Source organism: Mobula hypostoma, chromosome 5 (genome assembly GCF_963921235.1).
Source record: "Mobula hypostoma chromosome 5, sMobHyp1.1, whole genome shotgun sequence".
Taxonomy (NCBI): Eukaryota; Metazoa; Chordata; class Chondrichthyes; order Myliobatiformes; family Myliobatidae; genus Mobula; species Mobula hypostoma.
Genome location: NC_086101.1, coordinates 152541307 through 152565400, shown reverse-complemented (window position 1 = coordinate 152565400; position 24094 = coordinate 152541307). Strand labels below are relative to the sequence as shown.

The 24094-nt window shown below is 42.5% G+C and overlaps 1 protein-coding gene across 1 annotated transcript in view; it reads left to right on the top strand.

Annotated features, from left to right (window-relative positions):
* The window catches only part of LOC134347080 (SH2 domain-containing adapter protein F-like), a 123778-nt gene extending 121276 nt beyond the window's left edge, over window positions 1–2502 (top strand). The window contains exon 7 of the mRNA XM_063049188.1: window positions 287–2502. Coding sequence (XP_062905258.1) covers window positions 287–470 — 184 coding nt within the window. The 3' untranslated portion in view covers window positions 471–2502. The remainder of the gene's footprint in view (window positions 1–286) is intronic.
* Window positions 2503–24094: the final 21592 nt, after the last annotated feature.

Sequence of the window (24094 nt, the reverse complement as noted above, 5' to 3'; positions counted from 1 at the left end):
CATGCATTGCGATGCATAGCAAGATGTTGATTATTTTACAAATAACATGTACATAGTAATTATCTGAACGTCATATCTTTCATGCTGATTAGGTTAGTAAATCATTCATTACTGCTCTGTCTTGAAATTTAATTTTAGACTGAGACAATTTGAATTAGAAACCTTGTAGTGATCATATGATTTGGTGAATGGGGCCATTTTGCTGGACAGTCAGTTCAGATGAAAGTATGCTGTCTGTTTCCCTAAACTGTGATCATTTTGTAATTGTAATTCTGCTTGTTTACAGGAGCAGCCAGGGTTTCATGCACATGAAGCTTACCAGAACCAAAGACAAATACATCTTGGGACAGAACAGCCTTCCATTTAATAGCGTTCCTGAGGTCATACACTACTACACAACAAGAAAGTTACCTATTAAAGGAGCAGAACATTTGTCCCTCCTCTACCCTGTAACTGTGCGAACACTATAACTCTTTGCCCTTGTTTAGTTCCTTCCTGTGGATAGGAGATTGCCCAATTACTTTAAAATGCATGGATGGCCTAATTCGTTTGTAACTGGAGTCATAGAATCATAGAGCATTACAGCTAAGAAGCAGATCTTCGCCCCATAGTCTGTGGGAGGCCCTGTTGGACCTGAGAGAATACAATAACAATTACTTTGTGGTACTACCATGTTGTTGCATGTATATGATTTTGCTCAAAACCATCTAATATAATTAAAAATTGTCATCAATGTTTTGTTAGTTCATAGAAATATTTAAATTGTTCCTGTAAATGTAAAAAATTTACTACACTGATAATATGATACATATAGTCCATTTTACCCCCTAGTCTGCTGCTGAGATACCTGACTTCGGTGATTATTTATATATAAATACTGTGTCCTAATATATATATATAAATATATATAAATATATTTTTTATCTTTTTGGCACAGTGCTATGATGTTTTTGAAATGTTACTTAATGCATTTTAATGTTGGATAAACAAGTTTAAATTTGTATGAGGACGTATTTTCATCAGAATTTATGATATTATAAAAGAAAAACAGAAACAATCATAATTGGGAAGAGACTTGCATTTATTTTACATCTTCTGATCTAGATGTAACAACGTGCTTTGAATTTGAATTCTTTCCAGAGTACAGACATTCATTTTGTAAACAAATATAACAACTAAATTGTTCACAGCAGGCTTTCATAAACAATAGACAGACTGAAGAGCCAGATACTTTTTGGTGAAGATGTTTGAAGGTTTATTTGAATAAAGCTGTTAGAACTTTTATGTTCACCTCAAAGGTGTGTCTCATTCCAAACTCAGAGCCAATAGCAACGGAATAATCCTTCAATAATGTAGAACGAAGTACTTTCAAAAATTATCTTTAATTCACTATGCAAGTTCTTTGTAAAGTGTTACACACTTCCCAAAATACAATGTGTGCATTGATCTCTGCCATTTCTTCCCTGCCATTTTGTGAAAATAAACATACAAACCATCTGTATTTAAGCTCAAGTTTTTACTTATCTTCTAATGGTTCCAGGTTCCTTAAGGTTGTCATAGCCAGAGGAGATGGTAGGACAAGCTCCCACTGTCTATTAAATGCTCCCAGTGGCATACATCTCAAACAGCCTCTGACAGCCAAGTCCAAGTCCAAGTCCAATTCCTGGCCTTAAATGCAGCCTTGCTACTAAACCAGGCAGAGCGGTTTCTACTGTCAGTAGAAGGGGCAAAGGTGTGTTAGTGGCACCTTAAAGCGCATCACTTTGAGTGGGGCTTGTCAGCCACAGTTGGCGGCTCACCTAGGAGATGAGATGCCAACACGAAACCTCTATTGACTTGCAGCTATACTCATTCGTGGGGAAGGAATTGGGAGTAAACTCTGAGGGAAAAAATCCAGAGGCAGTCCTTCACTGCAATTCCTATGGTGCTGAACTGTATCAGTTCCTGCTGTTCCTTTGGATTTCTCAGCTGGGTGGAGATGGGGAGCCTGCTGCCTGGGGAACAACTTGCTCTCTATTTCGTACTGCCCTGGCTTGCTTATCATGTAGACAGCGAGGACGCAACATCTATGGTCATCCTCAAGCAACGGAGGACTTCAATAGTTGCAACTCTTCTCTATCCTCTTGCTAATAATACACATTATAAATGAAGCATACATTGATAATTTTTTCTCATGCTTTTCCAGGCTCTATTGTGTCCCTTATTTACTTACTTTTGCCTCTGTGCTTTCTGTATATTATTGAGAATTGAATCAGAATCAGGTTTAATATCACTGGCATATGTTGTTTTGCAGCAGCAGTACGTTGTAACTTATGTTTTATTATGCATTGCAATAAATACACATAGGTATATAAAAATAAATAAGTATTGCACAAGGGAGCGAGAAAAAGCTATATTCATGGATTCATTGTCCATTCAGAGATCTGATGGTGGTAGGAAAGAAACTGTTCCTCAAATACTAAGTGTGTCTTCAGGACATGTCCTGGGTAACAGGAATCCTTAACGGTGGATGCTGCTGTTTTGAGGCAGCACCTTTGGACGATGTCCTCGATGCTGGGGAGGCTAGTGCCCATAATGTAGCTGCCTGAGTTTGCAACTTTGTAGCTTTTTGCAATCCTGTGCAGTGGCCCCTCCATATCACAGTGATGCAACCAGTTAGAATACTCCCCACAGTATATCTGTAGAAATTTGCAAGTGTTTGGTGATATACCAACCAATGCTGATCCCTCAATGAGGACAAGTGTGTGTTACCTCGATCTCCCCTTCCTGAAGTCCACAATCGATTCCTTGGTTTTACTGACGTTGAGTGCAAGGTTGCTGTTTTGACACCACTTTACCAGCTGATCTATCTCAGTCCTTGATGCCTCCTCATCACCATCTGAAATTCTGTCAACAATAGTGATGTATTCAGCAAATTTATAAAAGGTGTTTGAGCTGTGCCTATCCACACAGTCCTGGGTATAGAGTGAGTAGAGCAGTGGACTATGCATGCATCCCTGAGGTGTGCCAGCATTGTTTGTCAGCAAGGAGGAGATGTTACTTCTGATCTTCGTTGACTATGGTCTCCCAGTGAGGAAGTCAGGATCCAGTGACAGAAGGAGGTACAGAGGCCCAGCTTTTGGAGCTTGTTGATTACTACTGAGGGTGTGATTGTGTGGGCTGTAATCAATAAACAGCAGTGTGATGTAGGTATTGCTATTGTCCAGATGGTCTAAGGCCGAGTGAGATTGCTTCTGCTCTAGACCTATTGTGGCGATAGGCAAGTTACAGTGTGTCCAGATCCTTAGGCAGAAATTGTTTCTAGCCATGACCAACCTGTAAAAGCACTTCACAGTAGATGTGAGTGCAACCGGGCAATAGTCATTGAGGCAGCTCACCCTGCTCTTCATGGGTATGACTGTCACTCTTTTGAAGTGGGTGGGAACTTCCAACTGCAGCAGTGAGAAATTGAAGATGTCCTTGAACACTCCTGCCATTTGGTTGGCACAGGTTTGCAGTGCCCTACCGGGTACACCTGACACCTTGCAAGGGTCCACCTTCATGAATGGTGTTCTGACGTTGGCCTCCAAGACTTTTGTCCAAGAAAGGTTTTTTTTTCCTGTGCTTTAGCCTACCGTGTTCCTAAATGCCCATGACGTCACTATTTAATTTGCAACCAGATGTAATAAGACTTGTGGACTTTATGGGCTTCATTGTCTGTCAGCTGATCACCAACTCCCCCTCTGCCTGCTTACTCTTTAGAATTTAGAGTGACAATCTGAACCACTTCTTGCTTGTAATCCGTACATAAACATTTACAATCCAAAAGGCTCAACTGGAGTTCCATGTGGTTCTCGCTGTGTTGTCATTCAGACTAAGGCGCCTTGTCAAGTTGGAATTAGACCGCCAGCTAAATTTACCCTGAAGTATATGTTATGTACTTGATCTGAACAAACTGCAAGTAATTATTTGCCGGCTACTCATCAAAAAGCACTACTCTTGTGATAAAATCACGTCTGATGATTATACATCTTTTTCTGTGGCATTCGTGTTCCCTTGTCCACTATACTATAACTGGCATTAAGATTTTACAGAGGATTCGATTAAACATAAGTTTCAGTAAATTCACAAAAATCATCCCATTTGAGGCAAGGGAATATAAAGTAATTATTTGGGAATCTTATTATTTTTGTGAATTTTCAAATTCAGGCCAGTGAATAAAGCTGAGATTAAAAGTTTTAAATAGTGTTATTACTTTAAATAAATGGTGGTGCAGGCTCGAAGGGCCGAATGGCCTACTCCTGCACCTATTTTCTATGTTTCTATATTTAAGGAAGTAAATAGTAATGAATGGTCACAATTTATATCAAATAAAGCAAAGAAATTGTCAATAATAAGTTGGAAGAAATGGCTGTGAAAATGGTGCTGAAGATTTTATTTGGGGTCTACTGTCCACTGTTACTCCCTTTGTTCCCCGTTTTTTGTTAATTCCGAAGGAAACCACCAGATTTACTAACAGGTATGATTCTGGAGCCCAGAGGCTTGCTTGAGACTGATAATAGGATGTCAAATGATGTAACTACCTGATTTTGGGAATATGAACAAGCCCTGTCCACAAATTCCTGTGGAAAAACTACATCAGTTGTCAAAACACTGTCCCCAACATCTCTAAATGGTGAAGATTTTCATGGCTCCTAGAAGTTTCTGACAAAAATATACAATGACACTGAAATAATTAAAAAAGCATACAATGTGATTTACCTTATTTTCATATTTCCCACATGGAATTGTTAATATATGAATACTTTGCTTTCCTACTCAGTTGTACAGGAACTTGGAACCTTGCTGGCATCTGTGGAGAAATATTGACAATCCTGGCAAGACCCAGCTAAATCTAAGCTTTTATATCTGTTTTTAGTTCCTGACATTTACCATTGTAACTTCCTGTGGCTACATTTGTAATGGAAATTAATGCCATATTGATAGCATGACAGATTTGCATTAAATGTCTTGCAGTGAAATAACACTGTTCAATATATAAAAAGTTGCAGCTAAGGTAATGTAAGATAGTAAGCTGCTAATTTGTATTCTGTAATTTAACACTTAAATTTTTATGCAATATATGCAAAATCGACAGGTGTGACTATATCAAAAAGGTAAATAATTTTACATGTTTGTGAAATATTTTTGATTTTCGGACAATATTTTTACATATTTCGTAAGTTGATTACTTTTTTATCAATATTTTGCAAAATCTATTACAATTTAAATGTAGATTTGTTTTACTGATTCATTGATCATTGCGTAGTACTGAATCAGACTACCATTAACCAATTAGAAGTGATGCCAGATTGTCAAATAAAAAAGTTTTATTTTCTTAGTGGTGACCTGAAACAATTTGTGCTGATAAAATGTCTTGCTTATGAATTGATGGGATTTGGAATTGATGGGATTTGTCCATAGGGATGAAGGATGGGGCATATGGAATTCGGTGTCCAGAGACCTGGGACATTTATTCAGTTTTCATGGAATTGTTTATTTTTGTTATAAAAATAATTGTAATTGGTGACAAATTAGCCACAATAACTGTAGAAGATATTAACTTTCATGCAAACAAGAAGAACATTTGGATCTCTGCCTGGTGAATTAAAAAAAACTTGATTTACCATCTCCAGTATGTCCCATTTCCTCTCCTTCTTCCTAATCTGTTGTTCTTTATTTTAGGGAGAGAACAATGCTAGCATTGAGGACATGAGGTAATTCAATATGTTTTGCATAATTTTCCATTATAGCCAATTGAAAAAGGGGTATTGACAGACTTCATTACGTTTTATTTTATTCAGAACACATTTGCTTTAATTACTGTGAAAGTTGTGCTTGTTTATGTTCATTTAAAAAACAGCTATCTTGGCCCAGAAGTTCTGTTGCATATTGCATGACAGTTGGACACTTTGCCCTTGCAAAGTTGGTACCTGTGAAGTGAAGTGTGGATCTCTATGTGTATACTACTTGTCCCAATTTACCATTTCTGACTAGTTTTGAAATGCTAGAGGATAAAGGCTGAGGAATGTATATGTCAAGATTTTTTTTTGGATGATGGGTTGATGATCCATAAGGTGAATACACTTTTCTATTGAAGGTTCGCGATTTCCCAACCCACAGTTTTATGTCCTTCGCAGCCCTATGGATTTTTTCCATGTCCTCCCAGCATCAATTGTATCTTCTACTTCCACTCTTGAAATCACTGTATGCCCTTCCTCATGTTCCCTTCCACTGACAGTATTTTTCACATTGATGTTCCATTGTCTTCCCCAACCCATCGTCAAAATTCTGAGAATTATTCTGTCCACCATCTAGACATAACCGAATGTAATGCCCTGGTTGAGATTTTTAATACTATGCTGTAGGAATTCCATTTTTGCAGTTCTGTAAAAGCATTGTGCTTTGCTTTTAGAATGTTTTGGTTTCGGCTGAAAGATAAGAGGCTGTGATGATCAACTAGGAATGTTGTGTCAGCCAATCAGGATGGTGGAATTGGGAGCGAGTTCTAGAGAGCTGGTGGAGTGAGATTCGTGATTGATAGTGTGGTTTGCAGATTTTTTTGGTACAAGTTGCGGAGAGGATGGGAGGATGCTGTGGAAAGGAGCATCCCTGTTGCATGAAATGCTTTGTGCAGATGAATGGCTCCAAGGAGGAAGGGCCAATACTCCTGAGAGAGTGCCTACTTGTTCAACATAGATTTTGAGCGATATTCAGAATGTGGTGTATGCTTTCACACAGACTGTGGGTCCAGTGTGTGAGTATTACTATTTACATACATTTACATATTACTATTTAACTTTATTACTGTTCTATTACTAGTTATTATTTCTATGACTATTGCTATTTACTATTTACTAATAGTAATATTACTATTACTATTTCTATTACTATTTATTATTTATGGTGCAACTGTAACGAAAACCAATTTCCCCCGGGATCAATAAAGTATGACTATGACTATGAGTAAAAAGACAGCTTCAAGATGAGCTGCAACTTTATGTGCTCATTTGGACTGGATTAACTGTAATGAACTGTAACTACCTCAACTATACCTCTTCCCACCCCGCCACATGCAAAAATGCCATTCCCTATTCCCAGTTCCTCCGTCTCCGCCGCATCTGCTCCGAGGATGAGGTTTTCCGTTCCAGGACATCTCAAATGTCCTGTTTCTTTAAGGATCGTGGTTTCCCTTCTGCTGTCATCAATGATGCCCTCACTCACATTTCCTCCATTTCCTGCACTTCGGTCCTCACCCCATCCTTCTGCCACCACAACAGGGACAGAGTTCCCCTTGTCCTCACCAACCACCCCACCAGCCTCCGGATCCAGCACATTTTCCTCCGCAACTTCCGCCACCTTCAACAGGACCCCACCACTAAGCACATCTTTCCCTCTCCACCCCTCTCCGCTCTCGGCAGGAATCAGTCCCTCTGCGACTCCCTGGTCCACACGTCCCTCCCCATGGATTTCCCACCCAGCACTTATCCCTGTAAGCACAAGTGCTACACCTGTCCCTACACCTCCTCTCTTGCCACTATTCAGGGCCCCAAACAGTCCTTCCAAGTGAGGCAACACTTCACTTGTGAGTCTGTTGGGGTCATCTATTGCATCCGGTGCTCCCGGTGCGGCCTCCTCTACATCGGTGAAACCCGACGCAGATTGGGGGACCGCTTCGTCAAGCACCTCCGCTCCATCTGCCACAACAGACGGGATCTCCCAGTAGCCACCCACTTCATCTCTGCTTCCCACGCCCATTCAGATATGTCCATACATGGCCTCCTCTACTGCCATGATGAGGCTAAACTCAGGTTGGAGGAGCAACACCTCATATACCGTCTAGGTAGTCTCCAGCCCTTTGGTAAGAACATAGAATTCTCCAATTTCTGGTAATTCCCCCCCCCTTCCTCTATTCCTATGTCACTCTGCCCCCTCCCCCAGCTGCCTATCACCTCCTTCATGGTTCCGCCTCCTTCTACTACCCATTGTGTTTTACCCTATTCCTTCTTTACCTTTCCTGCCTATCACCTCCCTGCCTCCCTTCCCCACCCCTTTATCTTTCCCCTTACTGGTTTTTCAACTGGAACCTACCAGCCTTCTCCTTCCCACCCTCCCCCCACCTTCTTTATAGGGCCTCGGCCCCTTCCCTCTACAGTCCTGACAAAGGGTTCTGGCCCGAAACGTCGACTGATCGTTTCCACGGATGCTGCCCGACCTGCTGAGTTCCTCCAGCGTGTTGTGAGTGTTGCTTTGACCCCAGCATCTGCAGATTATTTTGTGTTAACTGTAATGAACCATTTTGTTTTTTTTTCCTTTTCTTTTTTCTACTAAGTGCTCAATAAAGCTGAAGCTTGTAAATATACTTTATTTATAAATTTATGCGGTGTACGATTTGTTATTTCTCGCTGATCGACACTAGGCTATGGGCAGTATTTACGCAGCACTGGCTCAAATTGAGCTTTCTTTAATCAGAACACCACAACGTTCCTATTTGGCTGAACCCCCAAATCATACCGACCCTAGACACTCAATGTTTATGAAAGGTGGCCTTCTCACCACTGAGTCCCGTGGCTGTTAGCAGGCCCAGCTGACGAGGCAAGATTGCATACAGTCCCGGTGAGGGGTTTACACAAACTTAGACTTTAACACGTGAGCATCTTCATTGGCCACAAAAGAATGCAGATGTTTGCATTTACTGTATGTTGTAGTTTAAGAGAAATCTGACAAGGAAGAAGGCTAGAGTAGCAGTCAGATGAAGTAAATTTTAAAATTATGCTTAACTGTATTCAAGTAACTAGGAATACTTAGTGCTCTTTGATTTGAATTATTAACTCTGTTTCTCTTTCTATTGATATTACCTGGTCTGATTTAGAAAATGAGCGCTCACATAGGTCATTTCTGTTTCCCATTGAATTTGTCTTTCAAGGAGAGCTATTTCTGTTGAATTAAAAATAACACAAGTGCCCACCTACTACTTCAACTGATTCTGATTTTGATTCTGAAAAGGCTCTCCTTGGAAAACAAATTCATCACTTCAAATGTGATGAGATAGCTAATGTCCAGAACACAAACAGGCCCAAATTCAAATCATCATAAGTTTTTGACAGAGGCCCCAGGCAAAAGTATTAGACCAGATTTTAAGCAAAAGTGCTGCAATATCCACACTGAACCACCTGGTGTGCAAAAAGTTCAGAACTGAATGCATATGTACACATACCCTGAATTTATCAGCAACATCGATCCCTTGGATGTGAGTGCAACAAAATCCAAGTTTTGGGTATTCTCAAGACACTGAGGAAATAGATTATTCAATTCTTGTATTTACTAAGTGTTTTTCAGCCTTATTTTGAATCTTTTTGTTCAATATCTTATAAAGTTTGCTGTGCTGTGTCCGGAAAGCTGCCCCATGGAGGTCAGAAACGAGAACCCGAAAAGGACCAAGAACACGAGCTGACCTGTGGAAAAAACCAAAGATGGGACACGGGGTTATGAATGACTCATTTTCAAAGCGGTGAGGCGAGTGCAGAGGGGGTCAGTGATCACTCCTGATGGCGACCACCAGATTGGCAGCATTTGGACCCCGGTCTGCGATTACTCCCTATAGAGACCAGGCGTGAGTTCTGAGTCACAGAAGGACTGTTCAATGTTCTGAGATTTATGTGATTGGACTGTACTTTATATTGGTCTCCTTCAGTTTTTTGGCATTTTCTTTCTTGTGGCCATTTGGCGGATGGGTGATCTGTTGGTACTTTGTGTGTGAGGTGGGGAGGGGTTGGGAGGTTTTGATGCTACTGTTCCTGTTCCTTTCTGCGAATGAAGGGTCGGGGATTGTCATTGTCACTTTTTTTCTGTGTAGGGGGGGTCAGGGATTGTTATTGTCACTTCCTTCTGCCGAAGGGGTGGAGATTTGTTATTGTCGCTGTTTTTCCCATGGGGAGGGTTGGAGATTTGTTGTTATTGTTGCTGTTTTTTTCTGGAGGGAGGGGGTGAAGATTTGCTGCTTTTGTCACTGCTTTTTCCTGGGGAGAGGGAGTGGGTGATTTGAGGGTCTGCAAGTTTTGTTTCTTTTTCATTCAGGGGTGAGTATGAACCTTCGAAAGGTGAATTTTTTTTTAGTGTTCGGGGATTGTTTTTTAATTGTGCAGAATGTTAGAAACACTCGCTGTTTGACAGCTACGGAGTTCTAAAATGTAACTTGGCAGTAACGACTCTCAGAAGCGAAGAGTAATCTTTTCCCATATGTCACCATGAGGTCTGGTGGTTCACCACTAACCACAAATCCTGGGCTTTTGTCAAGTGTTATTGAAACATTTCCTATTGACTTCCCCATTTCCTGCTTAGCATTTCAAATATATGTTTTCCTAATTGTTCATGCAGACTTCATCAATTACAGCAGCAGCCTGCAAAATCCCCATAGTTATTGGCAAAAGTAAAATTGCTACAATGCAAAAGCATTCCTTTCTGTAATAAAAGTCTCAATAGAACATAGAACAGTGCAGCACAGGAACGGACCCTTCAGCTCTTGTATAAGCAGCCAAGTTCTGAATCCAAGTTATCAAATCACCATGGGCACCAAGCATTTTAATATCCTGGATTAGCTCATCATGAGGGACCTTGTCAAATGCCTTACTAATGTCTATATAGACTGTTAGAGCATATTCTGGAGATGTGCAATATAGCAAATATTATTTTCAACAGCAACCAGTCTTCAGATCTGAATATGGATTGCAGATTGAATTTAAAAAGCATCTTGGAGCAATGGTCTTCCTGAAGCTGCATTTTAGAATAAATTTCAGACCAGGAAACACCCAATTGACATGAGATGTCTGTATCGGCTTGAATACAACTCAGAGACCTCAGTTGGGAAGATCCAGGTATTTGAAAAATTACATGTAACTCAAAAGAAGCATTATGAAGGCATTGTAACAATAGAAATTGTCCTGTTACTTTGTTCTTTAACATATAACAATGTTTTGGAATGTTTGGTCGGGAGCCTCTCTCTTTTGAGTGATTCCAAAGGCTGCCAGCTTGTGTGTGTCCCAAATAAAGACTTTTATCTCTACCAGTTGTGTCTCTGGTTGGCTTTGTTCACAGTCATGATATAGACAAAATACACTGCTTTACCTTCATCAATTATCTTCATCACTTCTTCAAGTTTTCAATTGTTAGAAAGACCTGACCTACAAAAAGCCATGATGACTATCCTAAGTCTACGCTTTTCGAAATGTGAGTAAATTCTATCCCTAAGAATCTCTTCCCTGCTCCTGATGTGAGTCTCATATGCTATAAATTTGCATTTCTTAAACAAAGGAATGACATAAACCGCTCTCTATTCAGAAACTTAGCTTGCAGCTAGTTAGAATACAAAAATCTTTGTCAAAGCCCCAGCAATCTCCTCTCTTGTCTCTCAGTAATCTGGGGCGGATCTCATCGGCCTTGGGAATTTACCCACTTTAATCTTGATAACCTCAATTTAATCCTGAATTGAAGCAGCAAGGAGCCTGGACCAAATGGGAGCCGGTGATCGAGTGAAAGACCTCATGGAACGATTTCTGGAAGGTGGATCCACACCACATCAAGTTCCTTATCCAGGCTGTTTATGACGTCCTTCCTAGCCCATCCAACCTGCACTGCTGGGGCCTTACAGAACGACCAGCTTGTCCCCTCTGTGAGAAGACCAGTACGCTGGAGCATATTCTGAGCTGCTGCCCCAGAGCTATTGCCGATGGCCGTTATCAGTGGCGGCATGACCAGGTCCTCCAGACAATTGCTGAGACAATCTGAAGCACCCTTAACATCTGCCAGAAAACAAGTCCGGTCAAGAATACCCTCTGCTTTGTCAAAGAGGGGGGAAGACCAACAGAACACCAGGAAGCAACCGGGTTGCTCTTCACTGTGCAGGACTGGAAGCTAAGAACAGACCTGGGAAAACAGCTGCAGTTTCCTCCCCACATCACAGAGACTACATTGCAGCCTGACATTGTGTTGCTTGAGCTCACCGTGCCGTGGGAAGAACGCATGGAGGAGGCCTACGAGCAGAAAAGAGCCAAGTATGAAGATCTGAAGAATAACTGCCAAAGAAGAGGCTGGAGAGCAAAGTGTTGGCCCGTGGAGGCCAGTCGCTCTGCAAAGTATACACTGCACTTGGAATCACGGGACAGAGAAGAAGAAGAATCATTTCTACCACCACAGATGCAGCAGAGAAAGCGTCAAGGTGGCTCTGAATAAAGAGGCCAGATCCGTGGGTTGCTGCTAGGGCACAGGCCGGGGTCTGATCAACCCCAGTCGGGTCGCCTGGGCGAGGGTGTATGATGTTGAAAGACCCGAAACACCCGACAACCCCAGGTAGCATCACTGATGATGTGCCCTAGCTTAGCATTATGCAGATGTTTCAGTAAGAATCCTTCAATTGTACAGCAATAATTGTGAATCTATTTTTGGGTGCAACATGATTACAACTAAGTAGAGGGAACAAACCCTAGTTGAATGAGTAAACTGGTAAAAGTAATTGTTAAATTGGTTTATGATTGTCACACATACCAACGTACAGTCCAAAACTTTGCTTTGCATTGCATCCTTACAGATATTTCACATATCAGTACATTGAGATAGTACACGGCAAAAGCAACAGAATACTGATTAAAGTGTTACAGGAACAGAGAAAGTGCAGTGCAGGCAGACAATAAGTTGCAAGACGATAAGAAAGTAGATTGTGTGTCAAGAATATAATTGTATTAGAGGACCATTCGTTCTGCAAAAGGACTTGTGAGTACTTATGCAGAACATCCTAAGGATGAACTTGCAGGTAGAGTCGGTGGTGAAAAGGCAAATGCAATGTTAGCATTCATTTCAAGATGTGTAGAATATAGGAGCAGGGAGGCCAGGTCATTGGGTGTTTTTAAGGCAGGGCTTGATAGGTTCTTGATTGGACACGGCATCAAAGATTACGGCGAGAAGGCTGGGGAGTGGGGCTGAGGAGAGGGAAAAAGGATTGGCCATGATTGAATTGCAGAGTGGACTCGATAGGCTTCTGTGTCTAATGGTCTTATGGTCTTATGGTTCTTCCTATGACAGTGGGGATTTGTGGGACAGGAGAATCAAAGTTGCTAAAATTTTGAAATCAGAATGCTGGAAGTACTCAGCAGGCAGCAGCAATTATGGAATGAGAAAATATCAGTTAACATTATAAGGAAAGACAGGAAATGGAGTAAATTGACTGTTCAAATGTGCTCAGTCATTCATGAAGATCATGGCTAATCTACCTCAAACACCATTTCCCTTCAATCCTCTGTAATATCCAAGCATCTATTGATCTCAATTTTGAATTAAATCAGAGAGTGAGTCTCCATAACCTACTGGTGTAGAGAAATCTTTTTCTTCAACTTGGTTCTAAATTTGGCATGTCATCAAATACACAAAAATCTGATGGACCAGTGAAGCGGTTCCGGCACACAGGAACACAAGAGGCAGCAGAGAATAATGGAAACAACCCAGACCACCATTGACATCATCTGCAGGAGGTGCTACCTCAAAAAGATAGTATCTATCATCAGGAATTCTCACCATCTGGGCCATGCCCTCTTCTCAATGCTAATGTTGGCAGGAGGTATAGAAACCTGAAGTTGCACATCACCAGGAGCAGGGACAGCTACATTCCTATAGCCATTAGGTTCTCAAATTGACCTGTACACCCTAACCCTACCTCAGCAACAAAATACTATGGACTTGTCTCTGATTGTAGCTTTCTTTGTGCTAATGCCTTATTTTACGCAGCATTCTTCTCCTCACTGTCTTGTATAATTTATGTTTAAGTTTTGTGTTTGAGCCTACATGCCCGGGATGCTGCTGCAAGCAATTTTCTTTTTTCATTTTGTATCTGTACCCCATTGTATTTGAGCACATGACAATAGACTAAATGAAATGCCCCAACACGTATCTTGAGACTGTGACCTCAACTTCAGGACCTCTTGTGCAGGAGAAACACCCCAGATCTATCTGGTCAAGCCCTCTAAGTATTGTATGTGCTCCACTGAGGTCACCCCTTATTCTGCTGACCTGAAAAATGGAGCCATAAGGCCATAAGACAAAGGAGCAGAATTAGGCTATTCAACCCATCGAGTCTGCTCCACCATTCAGTCATGGCTGATACCAGATCCCACTCAACTCCAAACACCTGCATTCTCGCCATTCCATCTGATGCCCTGACCAATCAGAAAATGATCAACTTCCACCTTAAATATACGCTGCAGTCTGTGGCAGAGCATTCCATAGATTTACTACTCTCTGGCTAAAAAAATTCCTTCTTACCTTTGTTCTAAGGGGTCACTCCTCGATTTTTGAGGCTACGCCCTCGAGTTATGGATACTCCCACCATAGGAAACACCCCCTCCACATCCACCTTATCTAGTCCTTTCAACATTTGGTAGGTTTCAATGAGATCCCCCTGCATTCTTTTAGTTTCCAGCGAGTATAGGCCCAAAGCTGCCAAATGCTCCTCATATGTTAACCTCTTCATCCCGAGAATCCTCTTCATGAACCTCCTCTGGGCTCTCTCCAATAATAACACATCCTTTCTGAGATGTGGGACCCAAAACTGTTGACAATACTTCAAGTGCGGGCTGACTAGTGTCTTATAAAAGTTCAGCATTATCTCCTTGCTTTTATATTCTATTCGCCTTGAAATAAATGCCAACATTGCATTTGCCGTCTTTACCACAGACTCTATCTGTAAATTAACTTTCTGGGAGTCTTTCATGAGGACCCCTAAGTCTCTCTGTACCTCTGATATTTGAACCTTCTCCCAAATTAAGTAATAGTCCGTAGTATTGTTCCTTTTACCAAAACGTATTATCATGAATTTCCCAACACTGTATTTCATGTGCCACTTTTTTTGCCCATTCTATCAACATGTCTAAGTCCTGCTGCAATCGTATTGGTTCCTCTGCACTACCTACCCCTCCACCAATCTTTGTATCATCTGCAAACTTTGCCACAAAGCCATCAATTCCATTATCTAAATCATCGACAAACAATGTGAAAAGTAGTGGTATTCCAACACTGACCCATGAGTAAAACCACTCGTCACTGGCAGCCAACCAGAAAAGGCCCCTTTTATTCCCACTCACTGCCTCCTGCCTGTCAGCCATTCCGCCATCCATGCCAGTACGGTATCTTTCCTGTAACGCCATAGGATTTTATCTTGTTAACAGCCTCATGTGTGGCACCTTATCAAACACCTTCTGCAAATCCAAGTAAATGACATCCACTGCCTCTCCTTTGTCCACTATGCTTGTTACCTCCTTGAAGAACTCCCAACAAATTTGTCAGGCAAAATTTCCCTTTACAGAAACCATGCTAACTTTGACTTACTTTACCATTAGTCTCAAAGTACCTCAAAACCTCATCCTTAATAATAGATTCCAACACTTTTCCAACCACTGAGGATAGGCTGACAGGCATATAAATTCCTTTCATTTGCCTTCTTCCCTTCTTAAAGAGTGGAGTGACATTTGTAAGCTTTCAGTCCTCTGGGACCATGCCAGAATCAAATGATTCTTGAAAGATCATGACCAATATATCCATTATCTCTTCAGCAACCTCTTGCTGGACTCTGGAATGTAGTTTATCTGGTCCAGGTAACTTATCCACTTTAATAGCTTTCAGTTTGCCTAGCAGTTTTTCCTTTGTAATAGCTATGGCACAGACTCCTGTTCCCTGACACTTATGGACTTCTGGCACACTGCTAATGTCTTCCACAGTGAAAACAGAAGCAAGGTACTTATTAACTTCATCTGACATTTCTTTGTCCCCCATTACTACCTTGCCAGCATCATTTTCCAGTGGTCCAAAATCAACTCTCACCTTTTACTCTTTATATAAATGAAAAAACTTTCAGTATCCTGCTTTATATTATTGGCTAGGCTGTCCTCATATTTCATCTCTTTCTTTCTTATAGCTTTTTCTATTTGCCTTTTGTTGGATTTTAAAAGCTTCCCAATCATCCAACTTCCCACTCACTTTTGCTACCTTATATGCCCTTTCCTTGGTTTTTATGCAGTCCTTAACTTCCTTTGTCAGCCTCGATTGCCTAGCCATGACATTTGAGAACAACTTCTTATGGGGGACGTATCTATCCTGAGCCTTGTGAACCATTCCCAGAAACTTCAGCCATCTCTCTTCTGTCGTCATCCCCTCCAGTATCCCTCTCCAATCCACCTGGGCAAGCACCTCTCTCATCCCTCTGTAATTCCCTTTATTCCATTGTGATACTGATACATCTGAGTTATCTTTCTCCCTCTCAAACTGCAGTACGATTTCAATCATATTATGATCACAGCCTCCTCAGGGTTCCTTTACATTAAGCTCCCTAATATATTTGGGTTATTGCATAACCCTCAATCTAAGATAGCCTTTCCCTGGGTAGGCTCAGGCACAAGTTGCTCTAAAAGGCCATCTTGTAGGCATTCAACAAATTCTCTCTCTTGCGATCTGACACCAACCTGATTTTCCCAATCCCCTGCATATTGAAGTCCCCTATTACAATTGTGTCATTATCCTTTTTACATACCTTTTCCAGCTCCCTTTGCAATCTTAACCCCATATCTTGGCTACTATTAGGAGGCCTATATCTGACTCCCATAATGGTTTTTTTACCCTTGCAATTTCTTAACACAACCCACAAAGATTCAACATTATCTGACCCTTATGTCACCTCTTTCTAAAGATGTAGTTCCATCTTTAAGCAACAGAGCCATACCACTGCCTATGCCTTCCTGCATATCCTTTCAATGCAAAGTATCCTTTGATGTTAAGCTCCCAACTATGGCCTTCTTTCAGCCATGACTCAGTGATGGCCACAACGTCATATTGGCCAGTCTCTAATTGCGCCACGAGTTTGTTCACTTTATTCCAAATGCTATGCATATTTAAATACAGCACCTTCAGTCCTACATTTTTGGCCCTTTTGAGTTTTGTCTCTGAGTACAATTTAACTCTTTGTACCGAATCATTGGCTTTCCTTCCGTACATTCATGTTACACCCATCATCTACTTGCAAACCTGCTGGCTCATCCTCAGCTCTATCATACTGGTTCCCATCGCCCTGCCATATTAGTTTAAACCACTCCCAACGGCTCTAGTAAATCTGCCCACAGGAATATTGGTCCCCCTTGGATTCAAGTGCAACCCATCCCTTTTATACAGGTCTCACCTGCCCCAGAAGAGGTCCCAATTATCCAGAAATCTGAATCCCCACCCCCTGCTCCAATTCTTCAGCCACACATTTATCTGCCACCTCATTCTATTCCTATACTCACTGTCACATGACAGAGGCAGCAATCTGACATTACAACCTTTGAGGTCCTGCTTCTCAGCTAACTTCCTAATTCTCTGTATTCTTTTTCCAGGACCTCCTCCCTTTTTCTTCTTTCAGAATTCAGAATCAGGTTTATTATCACTGGCATGTGACGTGAAATTTGTTAACTTAGTAGCAGCAATTCAATGCAATACATAATATAGAAGAGAAAAAAAGTATAAACAATAATAATAATAAAATAAGTGATATATGTATACTGAATAGATTTTTTAAAACGTGTCCATTTAGGAATTGGATGGCAGAGGGGAAGAAGCTGTTCCTGAATCGTTGAGTGAGTACCTTCAGGCTTCTGTCATTGGTACCAATACGTACCACGACTTCTGGCCTTTTGCCCTCCCTTTTCAGGATATTGTGGACTTGTCCAGAAACATCTCAGACCCTGGTACCTGGGGGGCAAACTACCATCTGTGTTTCCTTTTGGCATCCACAGAATTGCCTATCTGTCCCCCTGACCATATAGTCCCCTATTACTGCTGCCATTCTCGTCAGTTTCCTACTCTTCTGAGCCACAGGGCCAGACTCAGTGCCAGAAGCACAGCCGTTGTTGCTTCTCCCAGGAAGGTCCCCCCCCCAACAGTACACAAAATGGTGTACTTATTGTTGAGTGGGACAGTCACAGGGTGTTCTCCACGATCTGACACTCTCCCTTCCCTCTCCTGACTGTCTCCTATAGCCTTGGGGTGACTACCTCTGTGTAACTCCTGTCTATCACTGCTTCACTTTCCCTAACAAGCCGAAGGTCATGGAGCTGCAGTTCCAGTTCCCTAACTCTGTCTCTAAGGAGCAGCATCTTGATGCAGCTGGCATAGATGTGGCCATCAAGGAGACTGAGAGTCTCCTGCAAATCTGACATCTGACACCCAGAACAGAACACAGGCTCTGCAGACGTACCCCTATTCTCTCTATAATTAAATAAGAAATAAGGAATGAACTTGCCTATTTACCGTGCCTCTGCCTGTTCTCGCCAAAGCCTTGTTGATCCAAAGCCCTTCTACTTTGACTCAAGACTGCTCCGACCGCTCTGCTAGGCAGTACCTCTCTTTTATAGAAACTGCATTTTTAAAACCTCTTTGTCAGACCTGCGCAGGAAAGCTCCTGTTGTATCTGTGCAGTACTCCAGTCAACAACTTCTGTTGAAAAACTTGCTGCATTTTCAAGCTCTTTGTCGGACCCACGTGGGAACAATAGACAATAGGTGCAGGAGTAGGCTATTCGGCCCTTCGAGCCAGCACCGCCATTCACTGTGATCATGGCTGATCATCTACAATCAGTATCTAGTTCCTGCCTTATCCCCATAACCTTTGAATCCATTTTCTTTAAGAGATCTATCCATCTCTTTCTTGAAAGCATCCAGAGACTTGGCCTCCACAGCCTTCTGAGGCAGAGCATTCCACAGATCCACAACCCTCTGTGTGAAAAAGGTTTTCCTCAACTCCATTCTAAATGACCAACCCCTCACTCTTAAACTGTGGCCTCTGGTTCTGGACTCACCCATCAGCAGGAACATGCTTCCTGCCTCCAGCGTGTCCAATCCCTAAATAATCTTATATGCTTCAATCAGATCCCCTCTCATCCTTCTATTCTGGTGTATACAAGCCCAGTTGCTCCAATCTTTCAACATATGACAGTCCCGCCATCCCGGGAATTAACCTTGTGAACCTACGCTGCACTCCCTCAATATCAAGAATGTCCTTCCTCAAATTTGGAGGCCAAAATTGCACACAATACTCCAGGTGTGGTCTCACCAGGGCCCTGTACAGCTGCAGAAGGATCTCTTTGTTCCTATACTCAATTCCCCTCGTTATGAAGGCCAGCATGCCATTAGGTTTCTTCACTGCCTGCTGTACCTGCATGCTTACTTTTAGTGACTGATGTACAAGATCACCTAGATCTTGTTGTACTTCCCCTTTTCCTAACTTGACTCCATTTAGATAATAATCTGCCTTCCTGTTCTTACCACCAAAGTGGATAACCTCACATTTATCCACATTAAACTGCATCTGCCATGCATCCACCCACTCACCTAAACTGTCCAAGTCATCCTGCATTATCTCAACATCCTCTTCACATTTCACACTGCCACCCAGCTTTGTGTCATCTGCAAATTTGCTAATGTTACTTTTAATCCCTTCATCTAAATCATTAATGTATATTGTAAACAGCTGCGGTCCCAGCACTGAACTCTGCGGTACCCCACTGGTCACCGCCTGCCATTCCAAAAGGGACCCATTAATCGCTACTCTTTGTTTCCTGTCAGTCAGCCAATTTTCAATCCATGTCAGTACTCTGCCCCCAATACCATGTGCCCTAATTTTGTCCACTAATCTCCTATGTGGGACTTTATCAAAGTCTTTCTGAAAGTCCAAGTACACCACATCCAGTGGCTCTCCCTTGTCCATTTTCATAGTTACATCCTCAAAAAATTCAAGCACGATTTCTCCTTCGTAAATCCATGCTGACTCGGGCCTATCCTGTTACTGCTATCCAAATGTGTCATAATTTCATCTTTTATAATTGTCTCCAGCATTTTTCCCACCACTGGCATCAGGCTAACCGGTCTATAATTCCCTGTTTTCTCTCTCCCTCCTTTCTTGAAAAGTGGGACAACATTAGCCACCCTCCAATCCACAGGAACTGATCCTGAATCTATAGAAAATTGGAAAATGATTACCAATGCGATTTCTAAAGCCACCTCCTTAAGTACCCTGGGATGCAGACCATCAGGTCCTGGGGACTTATCAGCCTTCAGACCCAACAGCCTATCCAACACCATTTCCTGCCTAATATAAATTTCCTTCAGTTCATCCATTACCCTAGGTCCTTTGGCCACTATTATATCTGGGAGATTGTTTGTGTCTTCCCTAGTGAAGACAGATCCAAAGTACCTGTTCAACTCGTCTGCCATTTCCTTGTTCCCCATAATAAATTCAGCCGTTTCTGTCTTCAAGGGCCCAGTTTTGGCCTTAACTAATTTTTTTCCTTTTCACATACCTAAAGAAGCTCTTACTATCCTCCTTTATATTCTTGGCTGGTTTACTTTCGTACCTAATTTTTTCTCCGCGTATTGCCTTTTAGTTATCTTCTGTTGCTCCTTAAAAGTTTCCCAATCCTCCAGCTTCCCACTTGTCTTTGCTATGTTATACTTCTTCTCTTTTATTTTTATACTGTCCTTGACTTCCCGTGTCAGCCACGGCCTCCCCTTACTCCCCTTAGGATCTTTCTTCCTCTTTGGAATGAACTGATCTTGCACCTTAATACGAGGAATTCTGCAGATGCAAATCAATGATGGCATGAACATTGATTTCTCTAACTTCCGCTAATGCCTCAACTCCCCCTCGTACCCCATCCGTTATTTATTTATATACACACATTCTTTCTCTCTCTCTCTCCTTTTTCTCCCTATGTCCCTCTGACTATACCCCTTGCCCATCCTCTGGGTTTTTCCCCCCCTCCCCCTTTTCCTTCTCCCTCTCCCTCTTTTCCTTCTCCCTGGGCCTCCTGTCCCATGATCCTCTCATTATCCCTTTTGCCAATCACCTGTCCAGCTCTCGGCTCCATCCCTCCCCCTCCCCCTCCCACTTTCAAATCTCTTACTAGATCTTCCTTCAGTTAGTCCTGACGAAGGGTCTCAGCCCGAAACATCGACTGTACCTCTTCCTAGAGATGCTGCCTAGCCTGCTGCATTCACCAGCAACTTTGATGTGCGTTGCTTGATCTTGCACCTTCTGCATTATTCCCAGAAATACCTGCCATTGTTGTTCCACTGTCATCCCTGCTAGGGTATTGTTCCATTGAACTTTGGCCAGCTCCTCCCTCATAGTTCCTGTTGGAACTGTCCTGTTACTCCATTCCCTAGCCTACTCAATATCTCTCCATATAATCAACTTCCATCTATATCCAAGAATAGACTTTTTTTATGCAAGGATATGAAAATCGCAGATAAGTGTGTTCTCACCAAGGCCCTGTTTACAACTTCGTAAGAAAATAGAATTGTAATAAAACTCAATTATTCAGAGACTGTTGGTCAGAACTAACCATTCCTTATGTCAGCTGGAAAATACTGTTTATCGTAAAATTGCTGAGTCCAGTGTTGAGTCCTGAAGGCTGTAACATGTTCTAATTGGAAGAGGAGTTGCTACTTGTTGTAACATACATCAAAGTTGCTGGTGAACGCAGCAGGCCAGGCAGCATCTATAGGAAGAGGCGCAGTCGACGTTTCAGGCCGAGACCCTTCGTCAGGACTAACTGAAGGAAGAGTGAGTAAGGGATTTGAAAGCTGGAGGGGGAGGGGGAGATGCAAAATGATAGGAGAAGACAGGAGGGGGAGGGATGGAGCCGAGAGCTGGACAGGTGATAGGCAGAAGGGGATACGAGAGGATCATGGGGCAGGAGGTCCGGGAAGAAAGAAGGGGGGGGGGGTGACCCAGAGGATGGGCAAGAGGTATATTCAGAGGGACAGAGGGAGAAAAAGGAGAGTGAGAGAAAGAATGTGTGCATTAAAAAGAGTAACAGATGGGGTACGAGGGGGAGGTGGGGCCTAGCGGAAGTTAGAGAAGTCAATGTTCATGCCATCAGGTTGGAGGCTACCCAGACGGAATATAAGGTGTTGTTCCTCCAACCTGAGTGTGGCTTCATCTTTACAGTAGAGGAGGCCGTGGATAGACATGTCAGAATGGGAATGGGATGTGGAATTAAAATGTGTGGCCACTGGGAGATCCTGCTTTCTCTGGCGGACAGAGCGTAGATGTTCAGCAAAGCGGTCTCCCAGTCTGCGTCGGGTCTCACTAATATATAAAAGGCCACATCGGGAGCACTGGACGCAGTATATCACCCCAGTCGACTCACAGGTGAAGTGATGCCTCACCTGGAAGGACTGTTTGGGGCCCTGAATGGTGGTAAGGGAGGAAGTGTAAGGGCATGTGTAGCACTTGTTCCGCTTACACGGATAAGTGCCAGGAGGGAGATCAGTGGGGAGGGATGGGGGGGACGAATGGACAAGGGAGTTGTGTAGTGAGCGATCCCTGCGGAATGCAGAGAGAGGCGGGGAGGGAAAGATATGCTTAGTGGTGGGATCCCGTTGGAGGTGGCGGAAGTTACGGAGAATAATATGTTGGACCCGGAGGCTGGTGGGGTGGTAGGTGAGGACCAGGGGAACCCTATTCCTAGTGGGGTGGTGGGAGGATGGAGTGAGAGCAGATGTACGTGAAATGGGGGAGATGCGTTTAAGAGCAGAGTTGATAGAGGAGGAAGGGAAGCCCCTTTCTTTAAAAAATGAAGACATCTCCCTCGTCCTAGAATGAAAAGCCTCATCCTGAGAGCAGATGCGGCGGAGACGGAGGAATTGCAAGAAGGGGATGGCGTTTTTGCAAGAGACAGGGTGAGAAGAGGAATAGTCCAGATAGTTGTGAGAGTCAGTAGGCTTATAGTAGACATCAGTGGATAAGCTGTCTCCAGAGACAGAGACAGAAAGATCTAGGAAGGGGAGGGAGGTGTCAGAAATGGACCAGGTAAACTTGAGGGCAGGGTGAAAGTTGGAGGCAAAGTTAATAAAGTCAACGAGTTCTGCATGCGTGCAGGAAGCAGCGCCAATGCCGTCGTCGATGTAGCGAAGGAAAAGTGGGGGACAGATACCAGAATAGGCACGGAACATAGATTGTTCCACAAACCCAACAAAAAGGCAGGCATAGCTAGGACCCATACGGGTGCCCATAGCTACACCTTTAGTTTGGAGGAAATGGGAGGAGCAAAAGGAGAAATTATTAAGAGTAAGGACTAATTCTGCTAGACGGAGCAGAGTGGTGGTAGAGGGGAACTGATTAGGTCTGGAATCCAATGATGCTGCCTGGCCTGCTGCGTTCACCAGCAACTTTGATGTATGTTGCTTGAATTTCCAGCATCTGCAGAATTCCTGTTGTTTGCTACTTGTTGTGTTGCATTTCACTAGAACAGTGTACAGAGTGAGTGGAAGAGTGATTGAAAATTAAAGTGACAAGCAACGTCAAGTTCAGGACCACACTATTGCAAACAGATGAAAAATGCTCTACAAATCCATCAACCAATCTGCATTTCATTTTTCAGCTGGGATAACAAGCCTTCACACTCTTAGCTAGCGTTATCAGCACAGTTCCTGCATGTTGTGTCCTTCTCTCCCGCCAATATCCTCATTCATTTCCTTCAACTTGCATCTTCTGCAGACAAATCAGCAATCATTAACACGTCTATGACTTTCAGGTCTCCAATCCATCCGTTGTTCTCTCCATATATCTATCTCTCTATCTTTCTATCTCTCTCCCTCTCCCTCTCCTCCCCTCTCCCCCCTCCCCCCCCCTGTCTTTCTCCCTCTCCCCCCCAAATGCTGCCTAATCAGCTAAGTATTTTCAGAATATTTTATTTGGAAATACTCAGCAGACCTAACAGCAATTGTGGAATGAGACAAAATGAGTTAACATTACATGTGGATGAACTGACAAGAAATAGAACAGATGGTCATATGACCACTCATCTCCTCTGCTATTCTAAAAGACTATGGCTGATCTACCCTAACACCTTCTAGTGTTGTGTTTTTTTTTTCAAAGACTGAAAATTTTTAGCCTAGTAGGTTTAAAAAATGTATTCCATAAAAGAAAAAACTTCATCTTTGTGAAAGTAGTAGTACAATAGGATATTTCCCAAAAATGTCAAGACCAACACAAGTGGACAACC